This window comes from Ascaphus truei, chromosome 1, assembly GCF_040206685.1.
Source record: "Ascaphus truei isolate aAscTru1 chromosome 1, aAscTru1.hap1, whole genome shotgun sequence".
In the NCBI taxonomy this organism is placed as follows: Eukaryota; Metazoa; Chordata; class Amphibia; order Anura; family Ascaphidae; genus Ascaphus; species Ascaphus truei.
The window spans coordinates 270,786,479-270,808,379 of NC_134483.1; the positions used below are offsets into that span (position 1 = coordinate 270,786,479).

The following is a 21,901-nucleotide window of genomic DNA, read 5'->3' on the forward strand; positions in this document are numbered from 1 at the left end:
TGGCAGGGGGGGGGGGAGCAAGAGTGGCAGGCTGGGGCAGGAGGGCCGCGCCGCGCTTCCCCTCTGTTCCTCTTTGGGAATGAGGGGGGAGGAGCGTGGAGTTGGCGGCTGGGGTTAGGAGGGCCACGCCGCGCTTCCCCTCCGTTCCTCGTTGGGAGCGAGGGGGGAGGAGTCTGTAGTTGGCGGCTGGGGCAGGAGGGCCGCGCCGCGCTTCCCCTCCGTCCGGGAGCCGGTGCAGGGCGGAGCACGTGAGGGTGAGTGTGATGGGGTGGATGGGGATGCTGCTGCTGGCCGGGGCTGGTGGATTCCCTGGGGGGAGCCGGCGGGGAGGTGAGCTGGGAGGGTGAGGGAGCTGGGGGTGATGGAGGGGGGAGCCGGCAGGGAGGTGAGCTGGGTGAAGAGGACAGTGTGTGTCTCAGTTGGGTGAGGCCGAGGGGGAAGAGAGTGGCAGTTGGGTGACATCATAGAGCTACCAATCTGATTGGCCAGAGTCTGAGGACCAATCAGATTCACCGCATCAAGCACCAGACTCACAAATGTAAATTTTATTACACACACACACACACACACACACACTCGTTAAGTTATGGTTGGTAAAAAAAAAGTGACAAAAATCCTCCACAGAAAAGCATATAGCAAATGGAAATATTACCGTGTGCTCATTTGCATCTCTTGGGCAGGTCTGCAACCGTGCCTTTCACCATTATCACCCAGCATACAGTGCTTCCACTGCAACAAGGGATTCTGGAAAATTACATGCAAATGAGCACATAGTGCCACCTTTTGCTTCAAATCCATATTACATGGAAATGGATTTCATGTCCCTGGAGCTGAGAGCAGCAGCAGCAACAGAAGGGTCCCCCGCCTGGAACCTTGGATGAGGCATGCGGTGGTGATGCAGCTAAGGGAGGTTAACAGACAGCACCCCCTATTGGACGTCGAGACCTTTGCCAAGGAGCTGGCGAGTAAAGCAGGCGTTTACTCTGGACGAGATCCTGAGCATCCAGGACCTAAGGGTTGGCCTGTTTTTGTCACCTTCACCACAGCGGGTGCCTGCAGGCGCTATTGGGAGGCATTCCAGACCCTGAAACAGGAGGTCCCCTTCTCCCAGTTCGATGTGAACTGCCCCATCCTGAGGGACAAGAAGAGGATCACTGTAATGGTGAGGAACCACCACATTCCTGGAAGGGATACTGCCACCTTTCTGCGGCGCTTTTGCACCGTGGTGAAGGAGCCGAGTCGGATCAAGGACAAGTTGGGGTACTGGGTGGGAAAGTGGAGCATGGTCGTGCGCTTGTGGCCAGAACCAGATGCGATGGACCAGTTGCAACATCTTCCCCCCAGATTTTCACTTGCGGGTTGCTCAGGAAGGGTTTTTTTTACCCCAACCAGCCACAGACCTGCGGGAATTGCAGGAACCTGGGGCACCAGTGGAAACAATGCACACTGGGAACCTGTAGGAAGTGTATACACACCGGACACGACATCAAGTATTGTCCCCGCCAGAAAACTTGTGACCTGTGCGGAATGACAACCCAGTTTCGGGACTGCGAGCTGAGAGTCAGGAGCTATGGACAGGTCGCGGCAAAATGCGCGAAACCGTGCGTGCCCCTGGCAACAACTCAGGTGCTCAGGTGGCAGCCAAGAAGAACCCCGCAACCCAACACAACCCGAGAAGTGAAAGAGTGGTAAGCATCAGAAGGAACAAAGATGAAATCAGGTCACCAAAACAGCGCCTGCTGCGGCTCCCAAGTCTTTTCCTTCAGCAGCAGCCCCGATCCCACATCCTCCCCCCAAACCCCTGCAGAAGCACTCCCCCCCATTGCTGCCGCAACCACCACCTCCTTCCCTCCCTCACCCTCCTCCCCACTGCAGCCCCTCCCACCCTCCACGAGGCTGCAGCCCCTCCCCCTATAACACCTCTCCCCAGCCCAGAGGCTATTGCACCCCCTCTCCCTTTCTTCCCTTGCTACAGATACAACCCCCAGTGCCCAGACCAGAAAGGGGAAGCAGGGAATAAAGAGGAGAGTCCCTGAGACGGAAAGCACAAACCAGGGGCTGGAGCAGAAGAGGGCTCAGCTGCTGATCAACGTCTCACCCACATCCAGCGACGCTGACAGCGACCTGGAGGAGGAAAAAGCAGATATGCAGGAGGCGGCCATCATAGAAGAGCCACCTGGAGAGAGAAGAGATTGGGGAAGAGCTCATAAAAGGTGTGGCAAGAGTCCGCAGAGGCCCTCCTTGATGACAACCTCGGCCACACCATGGATCTGCTAGATTGGCTGTGCGAGGAAACCAGCACAGCCACCCAGGCCAATGAGGATGGTAACTAGTATCACTGCATGTCTGTCTAACCCTTTATCCCCAAACTAATGGCGTCCTTTAACATTTTCTACATTAACGTATGCGACGAGTCAGTATACTAAACTTTCTTTCTTTCTTTACAGAAATGTGATGTGTACATGCTGCAGGAACGTGCCTTACCTTTTTCTTGGTCCTACAGGCATCTGAGCAGGCAGTGGTCTCATGGCCCCTCCTACTGGTGTGGGGGGAATGGGTGCAGGAACGCAGATGTAGCCATTTTGATTGGGGGGGAGGGGATGTTTCACTGTTGATTCTGTCCACAAGCTCGTCTGCGGCAGACTTCTTGTATTAGACGGTTCGTGGGCAGGGCAGTCCACTACATCAAAGACCACTGCGTACATGCAGCCCTGGTCAGTTTGGACCAGGAGAAGGCCTTCAACCATGTCTATCACGATTTCATGGGCAGGGTGCTGCAGCGGTATGGGGCAGATGTTCTGTTCTTATGTTAACCTGATGTACCTTGATACTTGCAGTGTGGCGATCGTGAACGGATGAAAGACTAACCCCTTCCCTGTACTCTCAGTGGTTAGGCAAGGTGGCCCTCTTTCACCTCTCCTTCTTGTCTGTTGTATAGAGCTCTTCGCCCAATGCATCAGATGAGACGCAGGGATCAGAGGGATCGTTGCGCCAGGACCCCAGAGACGTGAAGTGAACTGCTCACTCTACATGGATGACGTCACCATCTTCTGCACAGATAGCCGGTCGATGAAGACGCTCAGCCGGACATGGGAGGACTTCGGGAAAGCTTCAGGAGCAAAAGTCAACTGCGGGAAGTCAGAGACCAAGCTATTTGGGCGTTGGAACCAGACTGCCGACCCCTTGCCCTTCCCATCAGAGCAGGCCTCATCAAAATCCTGGGCGTATGGTTTGGTATGGGTAGCGAAGGCACAGCCCTGAAGAGCTGGAATGAAAGACTGAACAAAGTGAAGCAGAAATTTGGACTGTGGCGTCTCAGACCCCTCACCATAGAGGGAAAAAAACTGGTGCTGCAGAACGAGAGATTCTTCCTGTTCTGCAGTATGTGGTCCTGGTATGGCCATCCTCTAGCAGAACTGTCAGGCAATCTCCATGGCAGTGTTCCGCTTCATCTGAGGTGCCAAGATGGAAAGAGGCAAGCGGGAAGTGATGTACAAGGAGACACACAAGGGAGGTAAAAGAAATCCTTACATCCCTACTATGCGGCGTGCTTTGTTTGTAAGCAACAGCGTGCAAATCGCCCAGAGAGACTATGACAAGGACTCTACTAGCTACTCCATGTCCTGCTTCCTACTCTTGCCACTCTGGAGAGCACTGGGGTGGGACAAGTGGGACAGCTCCATCCCTTACAACTGGCACATGCCCTGGTTCTACAAGGACGCGAGGAAGTTCATGAGGCAGAACAAACTGGAGGGAGTAAAACCAGATTTCTGGAAGCCCCAGTTCATTTACAAAATGATCAGGGCAAAGGACACATTGGTCCCAGGACTCCAACCCAACACTTTTGCAACGGTGTGGAGGAATGTGGCATCGAAAGGACTAAAGAACAAGCATAAGAACATTGCATGGCAGGCCATACACGCGGGACTTCCTGTGAGGGCCGACATGTATGAAAGTAGACTTAGCCTCGTGAGGCACTGCCCCAGGTGCAACCCAGTGGAGGAACCTGTTCTTCACCTCTTCTGGAACTGCACCTTTGCGCAGGCCTTGTTGCGAGCTCTGGACTCTGAACTAAGGGATTGTATACATAGGAAGTACACTACATACGATTCTGTGTTCTATAGACTTTTTCCAGGAACACACACAGAAGACAGAATCGAAACCGTTTGGCATCTAAGGTGTTGTTTCAAGGATGTTTTGCTATGCGCCAGGTAATGTTTGACCAAGGGGAAGAAGAGTATGTCGGTACAGGACTGTGGCAGGCTGATTCGTAGCTTGCTCAAAGACTATTCCATCATTGACGGCCCTGAGGAGGACTAAACCCCCTTTCCTCCCCACTCCCCAAAAGTTTTTTCTGTGCAAATAAAGTTTGAGATGATGTATGTATGACATGTATTGATCTAAATGCATGACATATGTATAGGTAATGAACTACGCCGTGGTGCACGTCATAGTTTTTTTTACGTTTGATAGTTTATTTTCCCAAAGTAAATGTATGAGAGATCTATGGGTTATGCACTGCGCTGTTGTACACATTGCAGTTTTTTTTCTTTTGGAAAATGATGTATTGTTATAATCTTGTTGTAAAGATTCACTGCATAATAAAAGAATTTTCAAAACAGAAAGCTGTCTGTGGGTAGGTTTACGGACTATGCATCTTAACCCAGGCTGTGCTCAAAAGCTGTGCAATGCAGCAAGCATAAGCTTATAGGGGTCCATGTCATATGGATTTGAAGCAAAGGTGGCACTGTGTGCTCATTTGCATGTCATTTCCAAGAATCCCTTGCTGCAGTGGAAGCACTGTATGCTGGGTGATAATGGTGAAAGGCGGGTTTGCAGACCTGTCTAAGACATGCAAATGAGCACAAAGTAATATTTCCATTTGCTATATGCTTTACGGTGGAGGTTTTTTTTGTGTCACTTTTTTTTACCCACCATAACTGAACTGTGTGGTGGATACGTATTCAAACTTCAAATTGCAAAGCCAGTATAACCAACCTCACACTGATGAGACCCTATAGGTCAAAACAGCTCGGCCTTTGACCTATGATCAAGTGTAGTGTCTATCCTACCTGTGGCAGGAGTAGGATGGACAGTGACACACATTTGGTCCTCTGGCCTCGTTGAGAGGTGGGATGAGCCCAATATTTCTTGGCTCCACGCACCCCAGCATGAGAAATTCAGAGGGGGGGGTTCCTATTAGAGTACCGTCCCTGGGTTGCGCACTGTGGGCAAGGTTATGCCCTTCCGCAGCTACAGCACTGGTACATCGAACATTTCCCAGCATCGGACCCTGGATTCGGATGATTACTTCCCTCATTCATGCAGTTTCTGGGCCTTCTGGCTAAGGGGAGAGGTGGGGTGGAATTTTTTTAACCCGCCCGGCCCATCAGGGCTGGGGTACTCCGGCACGACTCACGCACTACGGCTAGTCACCGTCCCTCGTCGGACGGAAAACGACTAAGACTCAGACTTTCTTGCGGGCCTTTTGGCCGAGGGGAGGAAGAGATTAATGTTCCGAATCCTGACGGAGGACGGCGTCATAGACCCCGAAGACCTAGGCCTACCTGCTGAAGATTTTTGGGGACAATGTAACATGGACTTGTTCGAGGACACGCTCACAGGGAAGCACCCAGCCACTGAAGTGGCTTGGGTTCACGGGTTCACTGACTTTTTTCAGGAACACACACAGAGAATGCAATCGAAACAGGTTGGCATCTAATGTGTTGTTTCAAGGATGTTATGTTATTCGCCAGGGAACATTTGACCAAAAAGAAGAAGAGTATGTCGGTACAGGACTGTGGCAGGCTGATTAACAGCCTGCTCAAAGACTATTCTATCATTGACGGCCCTGAGGAGGAGGACTAAACACCCTCCCCCCAACCCCCTCCCCAAAGTTTTTTCTGTGCAAAACGAAGTTGGAGATGTATGTATGACATTTATTGAACTAAATTAATGACATCTGTATATGTAGTGCACGTTAGTTTTTTTTTTTACTTTTGGGAAAATATTAATAAAAGTAAATGTATGAAAGATGTATGTGTTATGCACTGCGCCGATGTATACATCGCAGTTCTTTTTTTCTTTTGAAAAATGATTTATGTATTGTTATGATCTTGTTGAATTCACTGCATAAAAAAAAAGAATTTAAAAAAAGAAGCCGTCTGTGGGTAGGTTGACTGGCTATGCATCTTAACCCAGGCTGTGCAATGCAGCAAGCATAAGCTTATAGGGGTTCATGTCCAAATGGATATGAAGCAAAAGTTGGCACTGTGTCCTTATTTGCATGAGCACACAGTAATATTTCCATTTTGCTATATGCTTTATGGTGGATGTTTTTTTGCCGCTTTTTTTACCCACCATAACTTAAATAATGTGGTGTGTGTGTGTGTGTGTGTGTGTGTGTGTGTGTGTGTGTGTGTGTGTGTGTGTGTGTGTGTGTGTGTATATGTACGTATATATATATATTATATATAATGAATAAAGAATTCAGTTCTTTTCACCATAGCTCTTGATCCATTTGTTGCCAAAATTAGAGCTGGCAGTGAAGAGATTAACAGCATCAGATTTGCAACACAACACGAAAAGTGTTAAATTATGTTCTTGTGGTGTTAGATTATATGTCTGTGTAGGGAACAGTCAATTTACTTGTGGCCTCACATTCGAGTCACTTAATCGTCAGTTTGAGTTTCTAAGCTGTGCAGGTTTATCTAGTGAAAAAAAAACCTAAACGTTATCCCAAATATTAAAGTATTCATGGTGTGGGCGGGGGGAGGCGAGGGAAAGCGGTCACCTGGTGCAGGACTGCAGTCAAGGTACACTGGGGAAAAACAAGGCTCCGGAGAGAGTGCACTGTTATAAAAGAAGAGGCTCACCTGGCAGCTTGCAACTGGCATGCCAATCGATAGATCAGTCTGTGGGAGACGGGAGTGGGTGACTGCTCATAACCAAGGTTTGTGGGGAGATAATGGATAGAGGGTTGGTGTCGGAATAGTGCGGCCCTGCATCGCCAAACCCCCTGGATTACTACACGTAAGGACGTCTATAACGAACATTAATTATAGTGTTTAAGACCGATTTCTACTTTTAAATACCTGGTGTTGGTCACCTTGCCCTTCATTGGGAGGGAATGGAACGAAACATTGCAGACATCTTTTGATTGGCAAATTCTGATGACCACTAACGTATGCATGAATTGTACAATGAAACATCAAAAATAAGTACATATGTAAATTGTGTTTCTTTCCCTTCATACATAACATGCTGCTACTATATACATCATATGCAAATGTTCAGCAGCAATATATAAGCCATATACAGTATGAATCTTGCAATTTTCAGCCGTTTCAAGTCATGTTGCGTTTGTGAATGAAAAAATGCTCTGCCTCACCTGAATTAATTGGGGGCTTTTTAATAACGTCAGTAATAATCTTCCGTACTGTGGGGGTCAGGCCAGCTCGCTGCACATCGAGAGGATAACCAGCTTTGAGCGCTTGGCATAAATGCATGCCAACCGCGGGCAAGCTTAAACTTCTAGTATTTGCGATTTTAAGCTGTAGAGACAGAAAAGAGGATCGTGAAACATTAAAAAAAACATTGCAAACTTCTCTATAACCATATAAATTAAACCAATGAAAAACAAATACCGAAAGTTGTCTCCTAGCTATGACTGGGTCAAAAAGCAGCATATGAATTAAAATCGGCAAAAAAACCGACAACTGAAAATCAACTGAGGTTTGTGACAATAGGGGTAGCCAGTCTTCATAATAAAGGTGAAGTCTGACTGCTTACCACTGAAAACCGTGGGTCCCCGGTAGCTTAGAAGCACCATTAGGCAGGGACACAGTGTGTATTGTAACCTTTACTGTTGTCCAATAAACCTGGGATTTCGGGAGTGGGAGCTTAAAGGGGGATATTTGGGTGGAAAGGTGTTCAAAACATGTGAACAAGGTCGGGGGGGGGGGGGGGCAAAGATACCGGTTGTCCCCCCATTTTACCCGCACACCTCATCTGGTATGCGAGTACGCAAATGCATGTTGTCCCCGCAATATCTCCCCTTTAAAATAATGCATTTCCAACCCACCATGCTTAGTTTAATAGTTGTATTCCAGAGCCCAGCTTATAGAGATGGATACACATTTTAAAAGTACATGCTTTTTCCTCTATGCAGACAGTCCTGGTATTCCGATAAGTAGCCAGGATGTCTGCATAGAGATGAGGGATCAAAGAGGAGAAGGGAAGTCGAGTGTGTCAGAACGTTTGGTTAATGTGGAAGGGCGGAGTACCAGGTCTGGAGGCAAAGGCTCCCCGCGGGCGAGACTCTGTTCTCCCAGACTCGGTGGAGCCTACCCAGCGGGAGGTATAGGGCTGGCAAGGGGAATCCATTGCTGGTAGGCATGATTCCCATTGGCCAGTTCGAATTTCCTGCTTGCCGGCATCCTGAGTCTTGACACACCCCCTCCTCAGACAAGCCCCTAGCTCACTGGCTGGTACAGCTACGATCCGATCTCTGATTGGTCGCCAGCCCCTTCTCCATGTTGAACATAAAACAGTGAGGTCTATATACAGTAAGGGGACTGGCTGATCAGAGAACCAAACGATTTTGAGACTTGGTCCGGTGAGGTGTGGTGGGCTTTTCAAAGGTGCTTTGCTCCGAATAGCAAAGCACTCAGCACGGAGATGCCCAGCTTAGCGGGGGACAAGTTCTCAGATTGCAGCCAAGTTCCCGCGATTGCTTGGCTAGCGGTTAGCAGGTATAGCCAGGTACCTTTCACAGAAAGAGTACAGTGAAGTTCCTGGACATGGAGCGGATAGGGTAAGCCTTCAAAAGGAGGCACCCTTCACCTAGTTGAGGCTAGAGACTCCCCCCAGATCCCCAGTTAAGTGTATATTTCTTGTATCATTGTGTGTTTGCTGGTCTCACCAGAATAAACCTCATTTTATTCCAGTTCTTTGTTTGTTCTGCCTAATGAATTGATCCCGGAAGGTTAAAGGTGTTAAAAGTATTGGTCTCTCGTGACGAGGGTTTTTTTCCTGTGATGAATCATGTGATACAGTATTTCCCCCCAGTTTTGCTGCCGAGAGGCTTCGATACATCAACCCCTCAAGAACAAGAAACAAGTAAGCAAGAGCGAGTCATTTATTCTGAAAAAGGGATGACTGGATTTACTCAACTTTGAGATTGATATTGCTGTGCGTTAATGGTCCAAAAAGGGCTATTTTTACCACGGTATTTACCAGAGGATTAACACTTACAAAAAAGGCAGCAAACAATTCATTTTACTGCAGTGATTAGTGTGGGCAAAATTAACACCAGTCGCAATTTAGCATGCAAATCGCCTGATTACATATGCAAGATTTACACTTGACAACAAATGAAGAATTAATGCTTAATTACCCCAAGCTGGCATTAAGCCGATATTACATATTGTACATAATAGCTACTATATTCAATGGCAAGATAAGACTAGTCAACCTAGAATAGATGATAAAAAAAACATATCAAATGTTGAGCTTATTAATATATTAACCCTTAGAAACCCAAGTGGTCACTAGTCATGGTCAATTCATGACTAGTTGATCACTTGGGCTTCTAAAGGCTTAACATGTGCCAATATGTCAGCAACACAAAGAACAAAGAAGCCCTCAAAAAAGCACACACACATATCTCATTAAATAATACAAAGAAAGATATAAATTGAATAATAAACCAACGTTTTATTAATCAAACACATCTAACAATAAAATACTAAAATAACAAACATGAAAACAGACTGGTATTGTACCTCTTGTAGTGGGCACGTTTGCAACATCTAGATCTGGGGGGTATCGTGTTTAGACATCTATACATGCATACCCTACATGCAAACAGTTACACCTATATTGTACATTGCATTCATTTTTATCTGAGTTCTCATTTATGTGTAATTTGGGTCAGTATTAGTACCAGTACATTCGATATAGGGATACGAAGGATGTTTGACACACCTTTTTGCTGTTGACTGGCCGGTCGAGATTACTCTGGTTACTATGTCCCTAATGTGATCTATCCAGTAAGGGTTTCATTCCTACGTTTTTTCCCCCTTTTCTTTATTTGTGTTTGTAGTCCTTTATGATTGGTCATTTTTTGCATTGATTTTTCAGGAGGTTTTTCCCAGTCTGTTTCCATGTTTGTTATTTTAGTATTTTATTGTTAGATGTGTTTGATTAAAAAATGTTTGGTTTATTAATTAATTTATATATCTCTCTTTGTATTATTTAATGAGATATGTCCGAGTGCTTTTTTGAAGGCTTCTTTGTTCTTTGTGTTACTGATATCTATTTTGCCCTTTAGCACTGCCAGTCCTGATTTCATTTGCAGGAATTTTTTCTGGCTATAGACTTCATTTATCTCAAACGGTTGTTTTGATTGCGGTATTTTTGTGTGTGTTCATGTGCCAATATGTATTCATTGTTTTGTATCTTATTTGTAGGATTTGTTGGCATTTCTTTACAATGCATTGTAATTCTTATTTTAAATGTTTAATTTCACGTTTTATGTGGTACAGAAAAGAAATGGTGGGGAGCATATGGGTACAAGATCATAGACCATGGACAATATCATGTGCAAATGTACAGCACTAAGCAATAAAAAATAGTAAAGGTGGCCTTAGAGGGTGCACCCAAGAGTACAGGGAGAATACAAAAACTATCCACAGGGGAGATGGAGAGGAAATAATCCCTTATGGGAGGGGCCACTATATGTGCTAGAACTGAAGGCAACATATGGTATATCCACAAGGAAGGAAAAAGGAAACAGTGATGCTGTGTGGTGACACGAGTGTGTATACAAATTAACCTTTATTGGAATAATGGATAAAATAAAGACACAAAGGAGGGACATATAAATCACATATAGATAACAGTTTGGATTTCTTGAATAAGGGATTCTTTCCTCTCCACCCTCCCTGTGGATATTTTTGCTTTTTCAATATTTGCATAAAGAGCCCAAGTGCCTAGATTGTGAGCTCTTCAGAACGGGGACTCCGTTTTACATGGTTTCCACTTATGTCACAGCACTCACCCATGTACAGATAGGAAACGGTTTTGTTCGGTCAATGTCAGTGAGCGAGAGTGAGAAAACACAGACTGTCAAAGTAGATTGGGAGGGAACCATACACTTACCAGAGATAAATACTGCTCTTGGAACAGCGAGTAGGTGACACGCTGAGACTCTGGTAAAGCACTGCACACACTGCTTTGCTGAATTTCCACATTTGGTTGTAAATTTGGACCAGGATTGGAAAACAAACCTTCCTAAAAAGGAAAAAAAATTAAACGTACAGTGTAAAGTGCAACCGTGTTATTCTTTTGCCCTCTTACTGTGTCAACAATGAACTTTAAAAGACAAAGAGCACAAAGTTATATTCAAAACTATTGAGACTAGGCTCAGTGAGACCTCATTGATGATTTTATCTGCGATACCCATTGGTGTCAAAGTTTTCTTTCCTTTCAGATTGTATGCATAACACTTATGTTCTCAGTTATACTGAAAAACTTCATTACTTTTTTCCAAGCACACTTGCTTGATTCAGGTAATTATAAATCAAATGTATTTAACATAACATAGTAGTTAGCTCTATGCAGCTCCTGAGGTAAATCACAGCGTCTATCTGCTACAACAGCAGAACTCCTCCTTCCAAGATGGCTGCCATATAACATCTGGTCTTCCTCAGTCAGTTCTCTTCAAGGTACAGTACTTGCCTGTACGGTTTAAGGCTAGACACTACAAATACCAGTTTTAAACTGTGTGTGGGTGGACCAAAGAAAGCAGACAACAGAAAATACTTTGATTAGTATGCCCTCTACTCACCACTGAACTGAACGCATTGAACCCTACCATAAAACAACAGCCTTACCTGCAAACTAGTCACAAAGATGGCAGAGCACAAAAAAGAAGAAAATAATACGTGCAGTTAAATAGTTGGTTATGCAAACCATACACAGTGGTTGACATCAAAAAGCAGCACAATGGCATGCAAAGGGAAATAGGAAGGGGAGGGGGGGTGGACGGGAAAGGGATGGGGTGTATGGAATATTAAATGAATATGATAAATAACACTCACACGGCCATGTGAGTGGTGTACACAACACAAGTCTTGACAGGAAACCCCTTTCATCTGTCTTCTGGTAATGGAGCTGTCACTCTCCGTCATCCAAGTAAAACACAACGGGGCGATAAACAAGCAGATTGGTAGAAAATGCAATTTATTTAAATAACAAAGTAAAATCAACTCACATATGATATCACCCGCTTCAGCTAGTTGCAGCTCTCCATTTGACCCTGGATGTAGTGCGCTCCCACTTCCGCGTCCGGCGAGTGGGACTAAAGCCAAGGGATTCCAGAGGACTTACGGTAGCCGATAGGGGACAAAATGCCTCCGTCTCCCACGATAGAACAACGTGTTTCGCACAACTACGGCGTTTCCTCAGGTTCATGTGGGCTGCTGGGTGAAGGCTTCTAATAGACACTCGGCACTTGATTGGCCAAGCTTCTTACACCCATCAGGTGCGCCAAGGGGTTAGAGAAATCTCATTCGCAATTACCCTGATAATGCCTAATTAGAGTTGATAGGAGTGCTACCTTTGGGAGATAGCAAAAATGAAAAAAAAAAACAAAACATCCTAAGACATCATGAAGAATGTGATAGTTAGGTTTTGCACACTCAAAAAAAGAGTACTTCCCTTGTAATTAAAATAAGTGCTAAGATCAAAAAAAGAATAAACGGTGAAGTGTCTAAGGGATGCTTTGAATTTAAAACACATAAAATTGACTGGACTGTGAGTGTGTCAACTACCAACATGCACTTACACAACTTAATCTGAGGTGAACAGAATACCAGATCTCTGATATACAAAGGAACAATATGCAAGTGCACTTGTCAACATGGCTGAAGAAAACCAATCAATTATGAAATATTGATTAAAAAAAATTGTATTAGTGATTTGTTGCATATAACCCATAAAGGGTAACATTAAAAATTGCTGAACTTTATGCATGGACCCTTGTTAACATGGCTAAAGAAAACCAATCAATGGTGAAATATTAATAAAAAATCATTAGTAGTTTATTACATATAGCCCATAAAGGGTAAAATACAAAGTTGCTAAACATTAGGTAACCTTTCGAACCCATTGCTGACATAGGTAAATAAATACACTTAAATATATTATTTAGGAAAAGTACAGTTGAGACTGAATTAGAACACATTCCAAATCAAAGAGTGATAGTGGTCATCATCATAAATGATTTAAAAAATGCACCATTACAATTGTATCATTAACATTTTGAAAATTGCCATAATTTAAGCCAATAACAAATAGAAAAATGTGACAAAACATAGTTCAATGGATCGGCTATACATATGACAAAGTACATTGCAATCCCTTGCAAAACTACAATGCTCCCTATGGTTACAACAGCCTATAGCTGTATATCTATCCCTTCACCTAGCAACCCACATGAACCTGTTGAAGCACCATAGTCGTGCGAAACGCGTTGTTCTATCGTGAGAGACAGAGGTATTTTGTCCCCTATCAGCTACCGTAGTTCTCTGTAATCCCTTAGCTTTAGTCCCACTCGCCGGACGCTGAAGTAGGAGCGTACTACATCCAGGGTGAAACGGAGAGCAGCGAATAGCTGAAGCGGGTGTGAGTTGATTATTACTTTGTTGTTGTTTAAATAAATTGCATTTTCTACAAATCTGGCTGTTTATCGCCTTGTTGTGGTTTACTTGGATGACGGAGAGTGACTGCTCCATTACCAGAAGACAGACGAAAGAGGTTTTCTGTCAAGACTTGTGTTGTGTACACCACTCACATGGCCATGTGAGTGTTATTTATCATATTCATTTTAATATTCCATACACCCATCCTTTTGTCGTCCACCCCCCTCCCTCCCTATTCCCCTTGCATGCCATTGTGATGCTTTTTGACATCAACCACTGTGTATGGTTTCCGTCACCAATTATTTAACTGCACTTATTATTTTCTTCTTTTTTGCGCTCTTATTGCTATCTGAGGATCAAGGGAAGATCCATTACCGGCTGAGCAGCATTATTGATTCGGGACAGTATTTTACCATGTGTTTGATGTGTTCTTCACCTGGGCATGCATCACTATTATTAGTGTCTGTCAGTTGGGTTTCCTCCAACTTACTGTATCTTATTAGGGAGGGCCTCAGTTTTGTGTTTATAGTTACCTGCAAGCTGTTAGCAAGGCAGAACTCCTTAATTACACCCAGAAGGGGAGCCAACATGGACGACTTGGCATCTGATACTCCATCCACTTTCTTCATGTTTTCAATGGTGGTTGGCCTTTGGAAAAACAGAACCCAGAATTAAGATTGGCAAGTAGTCAGGTTTAAAAAAAAAAAAAAAAGTGTGTGTGCTGAGCACACGCATTGTAAGTGAAACTTCTTTGTGCTTTGTCACAGAAATTGTATTTGCGATGGTGATGTTTTTCATTTAATAAGAGACTTGAGTATAATTTATTTTATTTATTTTTGTGTTGAAATGTCCATACGATCACTTGGAATACATGATATAATTGACTTACTTTCGTTACCATAAGATGCATATATTTTGGATTGCAAACTATCTAAATGCCGTTACTCTCAAGTCTTTTATTCAATGTAAATCATAAAAATCAAACACACAAATTCAGTGACAAAACGCAAAAAAGTTTGACTTAGAACGCACGTACTCGGGGCACACCCGTTTTTTTGTATCTTTATAATCATTACAGTTACTATATTAATCTATATACAATTCATGTGTTATGTGTACACACCTTTCATGTTATCCACTTCTGCCTTTTTTTATTATAAATGGCACATTTATAATTTTTTTGCTATTTGCACTTCTATATTTATAGTCGCTTGGAATTCCACTGGTAACAGTGGTGTATGTTTCCACTTCTGTGCATGCAGAGTATGGCTGGTCCGCAGATGCTGAAGCACATGCGCGTGTACCGCAGATGCTTCTGCACATGCGCGTGTACCGCAGATGCTTCAGCACATGCGCGTGTACCGCAGATGCTTTTGGGCACGTATCGCAGATGCTTATGTATGTATTTATTTGTATAGCGCCATTAATGTACATAGCGCTTCACAGCAGTAATAGTTACAATCATATAAATAATAAGATATAAATAACACAAAGAGAAGAAGTGCTTCAGACTTAAAAGTAACATTTAGGAAAAGGAGTCCCTGCTCCGAAGAGCTTACAATCTAATTGGTTGGTAGGAAGAACGTACAGAGACAGTAGGAGGGCATTCTGGTAAGTGCGTCTGGAAGGGGCCAAGGTTACTGTATGAGGTGTTAATTATCAGCCATCGAGCTACTCATATGCTTCCTTAAGCAGGTGTGTTTTAAGGTGGGTGATTAAAGATGGATAGAGAGGGTGCTAGTTGGGTATTGAGGGGAAGGACATTCCAGGGTGTGGGGCAGTCAGTGAGGAGGGTTTAAGGCGGGAGAGGGCTTTGAATACAAAAGGGGTAGAGCGACAGAATGCAAGAGCCGGGATGGTGTATAGCGAGAAATTAGGGCTGAGATGTAAGGAGGAGCAGAAGAGTGTAAAGCTTTAAAAGTGAGGAGGAGACTTGAGTGTGTGATACGGGATTTGATAGGAAGCCAGGAGACAGATCTAGGAAAGAGCAGAGTGATTCTAGGAGCAGCATTTAGTATAGATTGTAAAGGAGACAGGTGGGAGGCAGGAAGGCCGGAGAGCCGGAGGTTACAGTAATCAACATGGGAGAGAATGAGGGCCTAAGTCAAAGTTTTAGCAGACGAGCAGCAGAAGAAAGGGCGTATCTTTGTAATAATGCAGAAGAAAAAGCGACAGGTTTTAGAAACGTTTTGATTGTGAGAAAAGAATGTGAGAGAGGAGTCGAGTGTGACCCCTAGGCAGCGTGCTTGGGCTACTGGGTGAATTATGGTACTTCCAACAGTAATGTATAAGGAGGGAATAAGGCCAGGTCTGCTTCTGTGCATGCGCGCCGATGCTTCTGCGCCGCTCCGATGCTCCTGCGCGCGCATGTACGGAGTACAGCGGATGTTTCTGCGTGTGCAAAGTACGATGGCTGCTTCTGCGCATGCGTAGTACAACGTCCGCTTCTGCGCCTCACCAGCCCATTATGTCACTTTCGTTACGGATTTTCGTTACCAGCCAAGAGATTTTTCCCACCAAAACTCTGTAGGTGCCAGCAAAGACGTTTCACTTCAAAAAACATGGCCTCATTGTTATAATGACTACCAATTATCAGTAACAATCATACTCATTTATTAGTTACTCCCTTCAATGCCAGAGTTCTATATTTTCCTGCTTTTGGTGAAACAGATAAGGACTGTGTTATGTGCAAAAACCAATAGCAATTATAATAAATCAGCTTTTTAATACATGCTCATTATTCTCACTAGGTAGATCTCTGGAGAACTGTAACTGGTAATACATGCCGTCAGGAAGAAAAATAAAAAATAAATAAATTAAAAAAAAGTACATGTATATATAATTGCTTTATCAAGAACACGCACCTTGCAACCAACTTTGTTGCTTTGACAATGAAAAGGAAGTCCAGTGGTCGAAGAGCAATGACACTCACTGCAAAACAATCTGGCAAATTTGTCCACTGGATTGTATGACTGAGATCTGTAATATTTTACATTGCCATGGTATCTCACACTTCTGACAGCTGAATTTGGGGTTTGCAAAATAGCAATTTATACTCTGCTTCCCAGACCAGACCAGTTTGAACAAAGTTAAAAAAAAAAATATGCAGGACACTGTTGTAAATTGTTTTGTCAATTTAATCTATAAAGGTGTTCACATATATAAACTAACAGCATTTAAAGGTCATGCTGTAAAACATGCAATTAAGCACTAGACTTAAAATATACACTTAGTACATTAGTGTGATGACGGTCATGTTGATGCCTGCTTTTTTTTAAAAAAAAAACAGACAGCTGGGAACATGCAAAGCTGAAAGCAGCAGCTCTCACAAAACAAGTTCCTTGACTCATAAAAATCTGCTTCCTCTCTGACTGAAATGTCAGAAAAAAGCTTTATGGGGTGAAATGAACAAAACATTTGCCTTTATAATCACCATCATTAGCATAATTAGGTGTTTTAAACAGGCCATGAACCTTGCAATCTAAAATTCTAAAAGGAAACCAACACTATGTGTATTCATTCCAGGGCTTATCCACCCTAATTTCACTTTCATTTATGGACAGAGCCAGCAGATAGAAACTTGTAACGCCAGGCAAATAGTCATTTTAGAAGCATCTGGTATTTGTAGACACATTTTGGACGGGGATTTAAATGGTTTATATTTATATTATAAATGACGAAACAGATGGAAAGTAAATGTTATTAGATGAAAAAAAAACAAAATTCTAAGAATGAAGGCACCAATAAAAACACCTAAAAGCTCCTATTGTATCAAGGTTCTTACAACGATTATAGCTCTTACATACGTCTTATACATATATAGGAATAAGGTTTACTATACCTGATCTTTGCCATGTCCACTAGTATCTTGTTGGTAGCTAGTACAGCAGGTGGGACATCCTTCTCACTTGCTAGTTTCTGTCTGGAGGCTACTAATTTGCCATACAACGCAGTCTGTATCAAAAATAATTAGAAAAGTGATGTATATTTTTGCATTAAAAAATCATTGCATGCAATAACATTAGGGTTAGACTCCTCATCAGGCATTGTTTCAGACTCTGCGTGGGAAAGTATATTAGCAGATTTTTAAATACTTTGCTAGCAAATACAAATATCACGTGCGAGCACATACACGTATCCGACAAGTGTGCAACCCTCCTTTTCACCATTATCTCTTGGCATACAATGCTTCCACTGCCGCAAGGGATTCTGGGTAATAACATGCAAATGAGGACCCACGGCCACCTTTTGCATCAAATCTATTTTAACCTGGAGCCCTATAAATTTATGCCTTCCGGATTACACAGTTTTTCAGTACATCATGGGTTAAAGTGCATAGCCAGTAACCCTACCAAAAGACAGCTGCTTAGACCTTTTTGGTATCATCCCTGTGAGGACGCTTATACTGACTTTTCAATTTGAAGCTGGGATAGGTTTCAACCACACAAAAATATTTTTCTATAACCTATGAACATAAATTACATTGTTCTTATTAGATGTTTCATGAGTTGTAAAACCAGAAGATAAAACGGAAGACAGCAATTGATCAAACTGTGTGGAACTTACCACAAAGGACTCCTACATATGTTATTTTGTAGTGTGTGCATATGCAGTAGGATAGAGGAAAAGGGCTAGGAGAGAAAGTGATATTATGGAACTGGCCACAGGATGGAGCTTCTAGGCATTACCAGGGAGCTGCTTTTCAATCTCATTCACTGTTTCCCTGATTGCATCCTAAACTCCACAACAATCAGAACTACCGTCCAAATGGCAACACATGCCATTTGGCAACACAAAACATGTGGCAATGTGGTAACACAAAACATGTATATAAAGCCAAGCACAAATATTTCCCACTAATAATTTATATTGACAATTGGGAATTATATGATGGTTTGTCAAAGTTGTAAAGAAAGGGCAACAGAGAATTTAAATCTAAGAGCCGACACTTTGAAATATAGCTACACAAATAATGAAAAATAAAGAGACTACAGACATACTGTAAAAGCAAAGAACGAGAAAAGGCAACACTTGCTCTGAAAGACTTGCAATCAAGCCACCTTTATTTGTTGAAGACACGGACACTTGAAAAGACTGGTTTTAGAAGCGCAGTGCACCATCATTTCATCCGTGAAGAATTGCTACATTACTCTATTAAATGGAATCAGAGAATGCAACATTCCTCCAGGACACATGCAGCTACTAGAACCTTAAACTGTACAGGCAGTCCTCGGTTATCCGACACAATGCGTTACTCAAAATGGCGTTGGATAGAGAAACGTCTTAAAGCGAAACACGTTTTCCCATAGGAACACTGTTTAAATTAAAGGTTCCGTTCCTGAAGGCATTTTTAACACTAAAATATACCAAATATTTTATGCAGGCAATAAGATTCCCAGCACACACAAATTATATAGTGTATATAGTGTATATACTGTATTATATATATATATATATATATATATATATATATATATATACAGTGCTCGACAAATAATGATAACCTGTCGCCCGTTGCGAGTGGATTTAGGCAGCTGGCGACCCGTGCTGCAGCTCAATGAATTCCCCTGCTCGTGCCAATTTTTTTTTTTTTTTTTAAATAAATAATCCCCCTCCCTGATTAGGTTAAAAAAAAAGTTTAAAAAAATGGCGGCAAATCCTGTGGTCCCGGCGCGCGTGCACAGGGCAAGCAGAGTGTCCTGCCATTTGCGCTGCCTGTTCCCCCCAGCAACCCAGAATCCCCCGCATCCCTCCCCCCCCACTCCCCACGTGGGACGGAGGGGAAAGCCCAAACCAAGCCCCGCGCGCAACCCAGCCCCCCCCCCTCCGCTCCCCACGTGGGACGGAGGGGGAAGCCCAAAACAAGCGCCGCGCGCGATCCAGCCCCCACACCCTCCCCCCTCCGCTCCCCACGTGGGACGGAGGGGGAAGCCCAAAACAAGCGCGCGATCCAGCCCCCCCGCACCCTCCGCTCCCTACGTGGGACGGAGGGGGAAGTGCCAACCCAGCTTCCCCTGTGCGCGCCTCCTGCCCATGATCTCCCCCTAATCACATGCCCCCGATCCTCGCTTGCTGCCCGGGGGTGTCCGGGGAGCGTGCTGCGGCGTCGGCCGCTTCTGGGGGGGGGGGGGGAGACCTGGGGGGACCTGCTGCTGCTGCTGCTGAGGCCCACGCTGCGCTGTGTGTCCCATGTCTTGGAGAGGGCCCACTGCCGTGCGGAGACCCCACTGCTGCCACGTGTGACCCGGTGAGTGTGTGAGTGACAGACTGAGTGTCTGTGAGTGTGCCTGTGAGTGTGCCTGTGAGTGTGCCTGTGTGCCTGTGAGTGTGCCTGTGTGTCTGTGAGTGTGCCTGTGTGTCTGTGAGTGTGCCTGTGTGTCTGTGAGTGTGCCTGTGTGTCTGTGAGTGTGCCTGTGTGTCTGTGAGTGTGCCTGTGTGTCTGTGAGTGTGTCTGTGTGTCTGTGAGTGTGTCTGTGAGTGTGCCTGTGAGTGTGTCTGTGAGTGTGCCTGTGAGTGTGAGTGTGTCTGTGAGTGTGCCTGTGAGTGTGCCTGTGAGTGTGTCTGTGAGTGTGCCTGTGAGTGTGCCTGTGAGTGTGCCTGTGAGTGTGCCTGTGAGTGTGCCTGTGAGTGTGCCTGTGAGTGTGCCTGTGAGTGTGCCTGTGAGTGTGCCTGTGTGCGTGCCTGTGTGCCTGTGAGTGTGTCTGTCAGTGTGCCTGTGTGTCTGTCAGTGTGCCTGTGTGTGTGTGTGTCTGTCAGTGTGCCTGTCAGTGTGCCTGTCAGTGTGCCTGTCAGTGTGCCTGTGTGTGTGTGTGTCTGTCAGGGTGCCTGTGTGTCTGTCAGGGTGCCTGTGTGCCTGTGAGTGTGCCTGTGTGCCTGTGAGTGTGCCTGTGTGCCTGTGAGTGTGCCTGTGTGCCTGTGAGTGTGCCTGTGAGTGTGCCTGTGAGTGTGCCTGTGTGCCTGTGTGCCTGTGTGCCTGTGAGTGTGCCTGTGTGCCTGTGAGTGTGCCTGTGTGTCTGTGTGTCTGTGAGTGTGCCTGTGTGTCTGTCAGTGCGCCTGTGTGTCTGTCAGTGTGCCTGTGTGTCTGTCAGTGTGCCTGTGTGTCTGTCAGTGTGCCTGTGTGTCTGTCAGTGTGCCTGTGTGTCTGTCAGTGTGCCTGTGTGCCTGTCAGTGTGCCTGTGTGCCTGCCAGTGTGCCTGTGTGTCTGCCAGTGTGCCTGTGTGTCTGCCAGTGTGCCTGTGTGTCTGCGAGTGTGTCTGTGTGTCTGTGAGTGTGTCTGTGAGTGTGTCTGTGAGTGTGTCTGTCAGTGTGTCTGTGTGTCTGTCAGTGTGCCTGTGTGCCTGTGTGTCTGTGAGTGTGCCTGTGTGTCTGTCAGTGTGCCTGTGTGTCTGTCAGTGTGCCTGTGTGTCTGTCAGTGTGCCTGTGTGTCTGTCAGTGTGCCTGTGTGTCTGTCAGTGTGCCTGTGTGTCTGTCAGTGTGCCTGTGTGTCTGTCAGTGTGCCTGTGTGTCTGTGTGTCTGTCAGTGTGCCTGTGTGTCTGTCAGTGTGCCTGTGTGTCTGTCAGTGTGCCTGTGTGTCTGTCAGTGTGCCTGTGTGTCTGTCAGTGTGCCTGTGTGTCTGTCAGTGTGCCTGTGTGTCTGTCAGTGTGCCTGTGTGTCTGTCAGTGTGCCTGTGTGTCTGTCAGTGTGCCTGTGTGTCTGTCAGTGTGCCTGTGTGTCTGTCAGTGTGCCTGTGTGTCTGTCAGTGTGCCTGTGTGTCTGTCAGTGTGCCTGTGTGTCTGTCAGTGTGCCTGTGTGTCTGTCAGTGTGCCTGTGTGTCTGTGAGTGTGCCTGTGTGTCTGTGAGTGTGCCTGTGTGTCTGTCAGTGTGCCTGTGTGTCTGTCAGTGTGCCTGTGTGTCTGTCAGTGTGCCTGTGTGTCTGTCAGTGTGCCTGTGTGTCTGTCAGTGTGCCTGTGTGTCTGTCAGTGTGCCTGTGTGCCTGTGTGTCTGCCAGTGTGTCTGTGAGTGTGTCTGTGTGTCTGTGAGTGTGTCTGTGTGTCTGTGAGTGTGCCTGTGTGTCTGTGAGTGTGCCTGTGTGTCTGTGAGTGTGCCTGTGTGTCTGTGAGTGTGCCTGTGTGTCTGTGAGTGTGCCTGTGTGTCTGTGAGTGTGCCTGTGTGCCTGTGAGTGTGCCTGTGTGCCTGTGAGTGTGCCTGTGTGCCT

At 45.1% G+C, this 21,901-nt stretch overlaps 1 protein-coding gene across 6 annotated transcripts in view; it reads right to left on the bottom strand.

Moving 5' to 3' along the window:
* Nucleotides 1-21,901, bottom strand: part of WRN (WRN RecQ like helicase) — a 156,965-nt gene that overhangs the window by 26,112 nt on the left and 108,952 nt on the right. For 5 of the 6 annotated variants that reach the window (XM_075604019.1, XM_075604011.1, XM_075604001.1 and 2 more), the window contains 4 exons: nt 17,548-17,660; nt 14,240-14,354; nt 11,164-11,295; nt 7,391-7,553 (listed from right to left, as the gene is read on the bottom strand). In XM_075604019.1, coding sequence (XP_075460134.1) covers nt 7,391-7,553; nt 11,164-11,295; nt 14,240-14,354; nt 17,548-17,660 — 523 coding nt within the window. Of the gene's footprint in view, nt 1-7,390; nt 7,554-11,163; nt 11,296-12,102; nt 12,623-14,239; nt 14,355-17,547; nt 17,661-21,901 lie in introns of those variants that run through there. The other variant, XM_075604025.1, reaches the window with a different exon arrangement.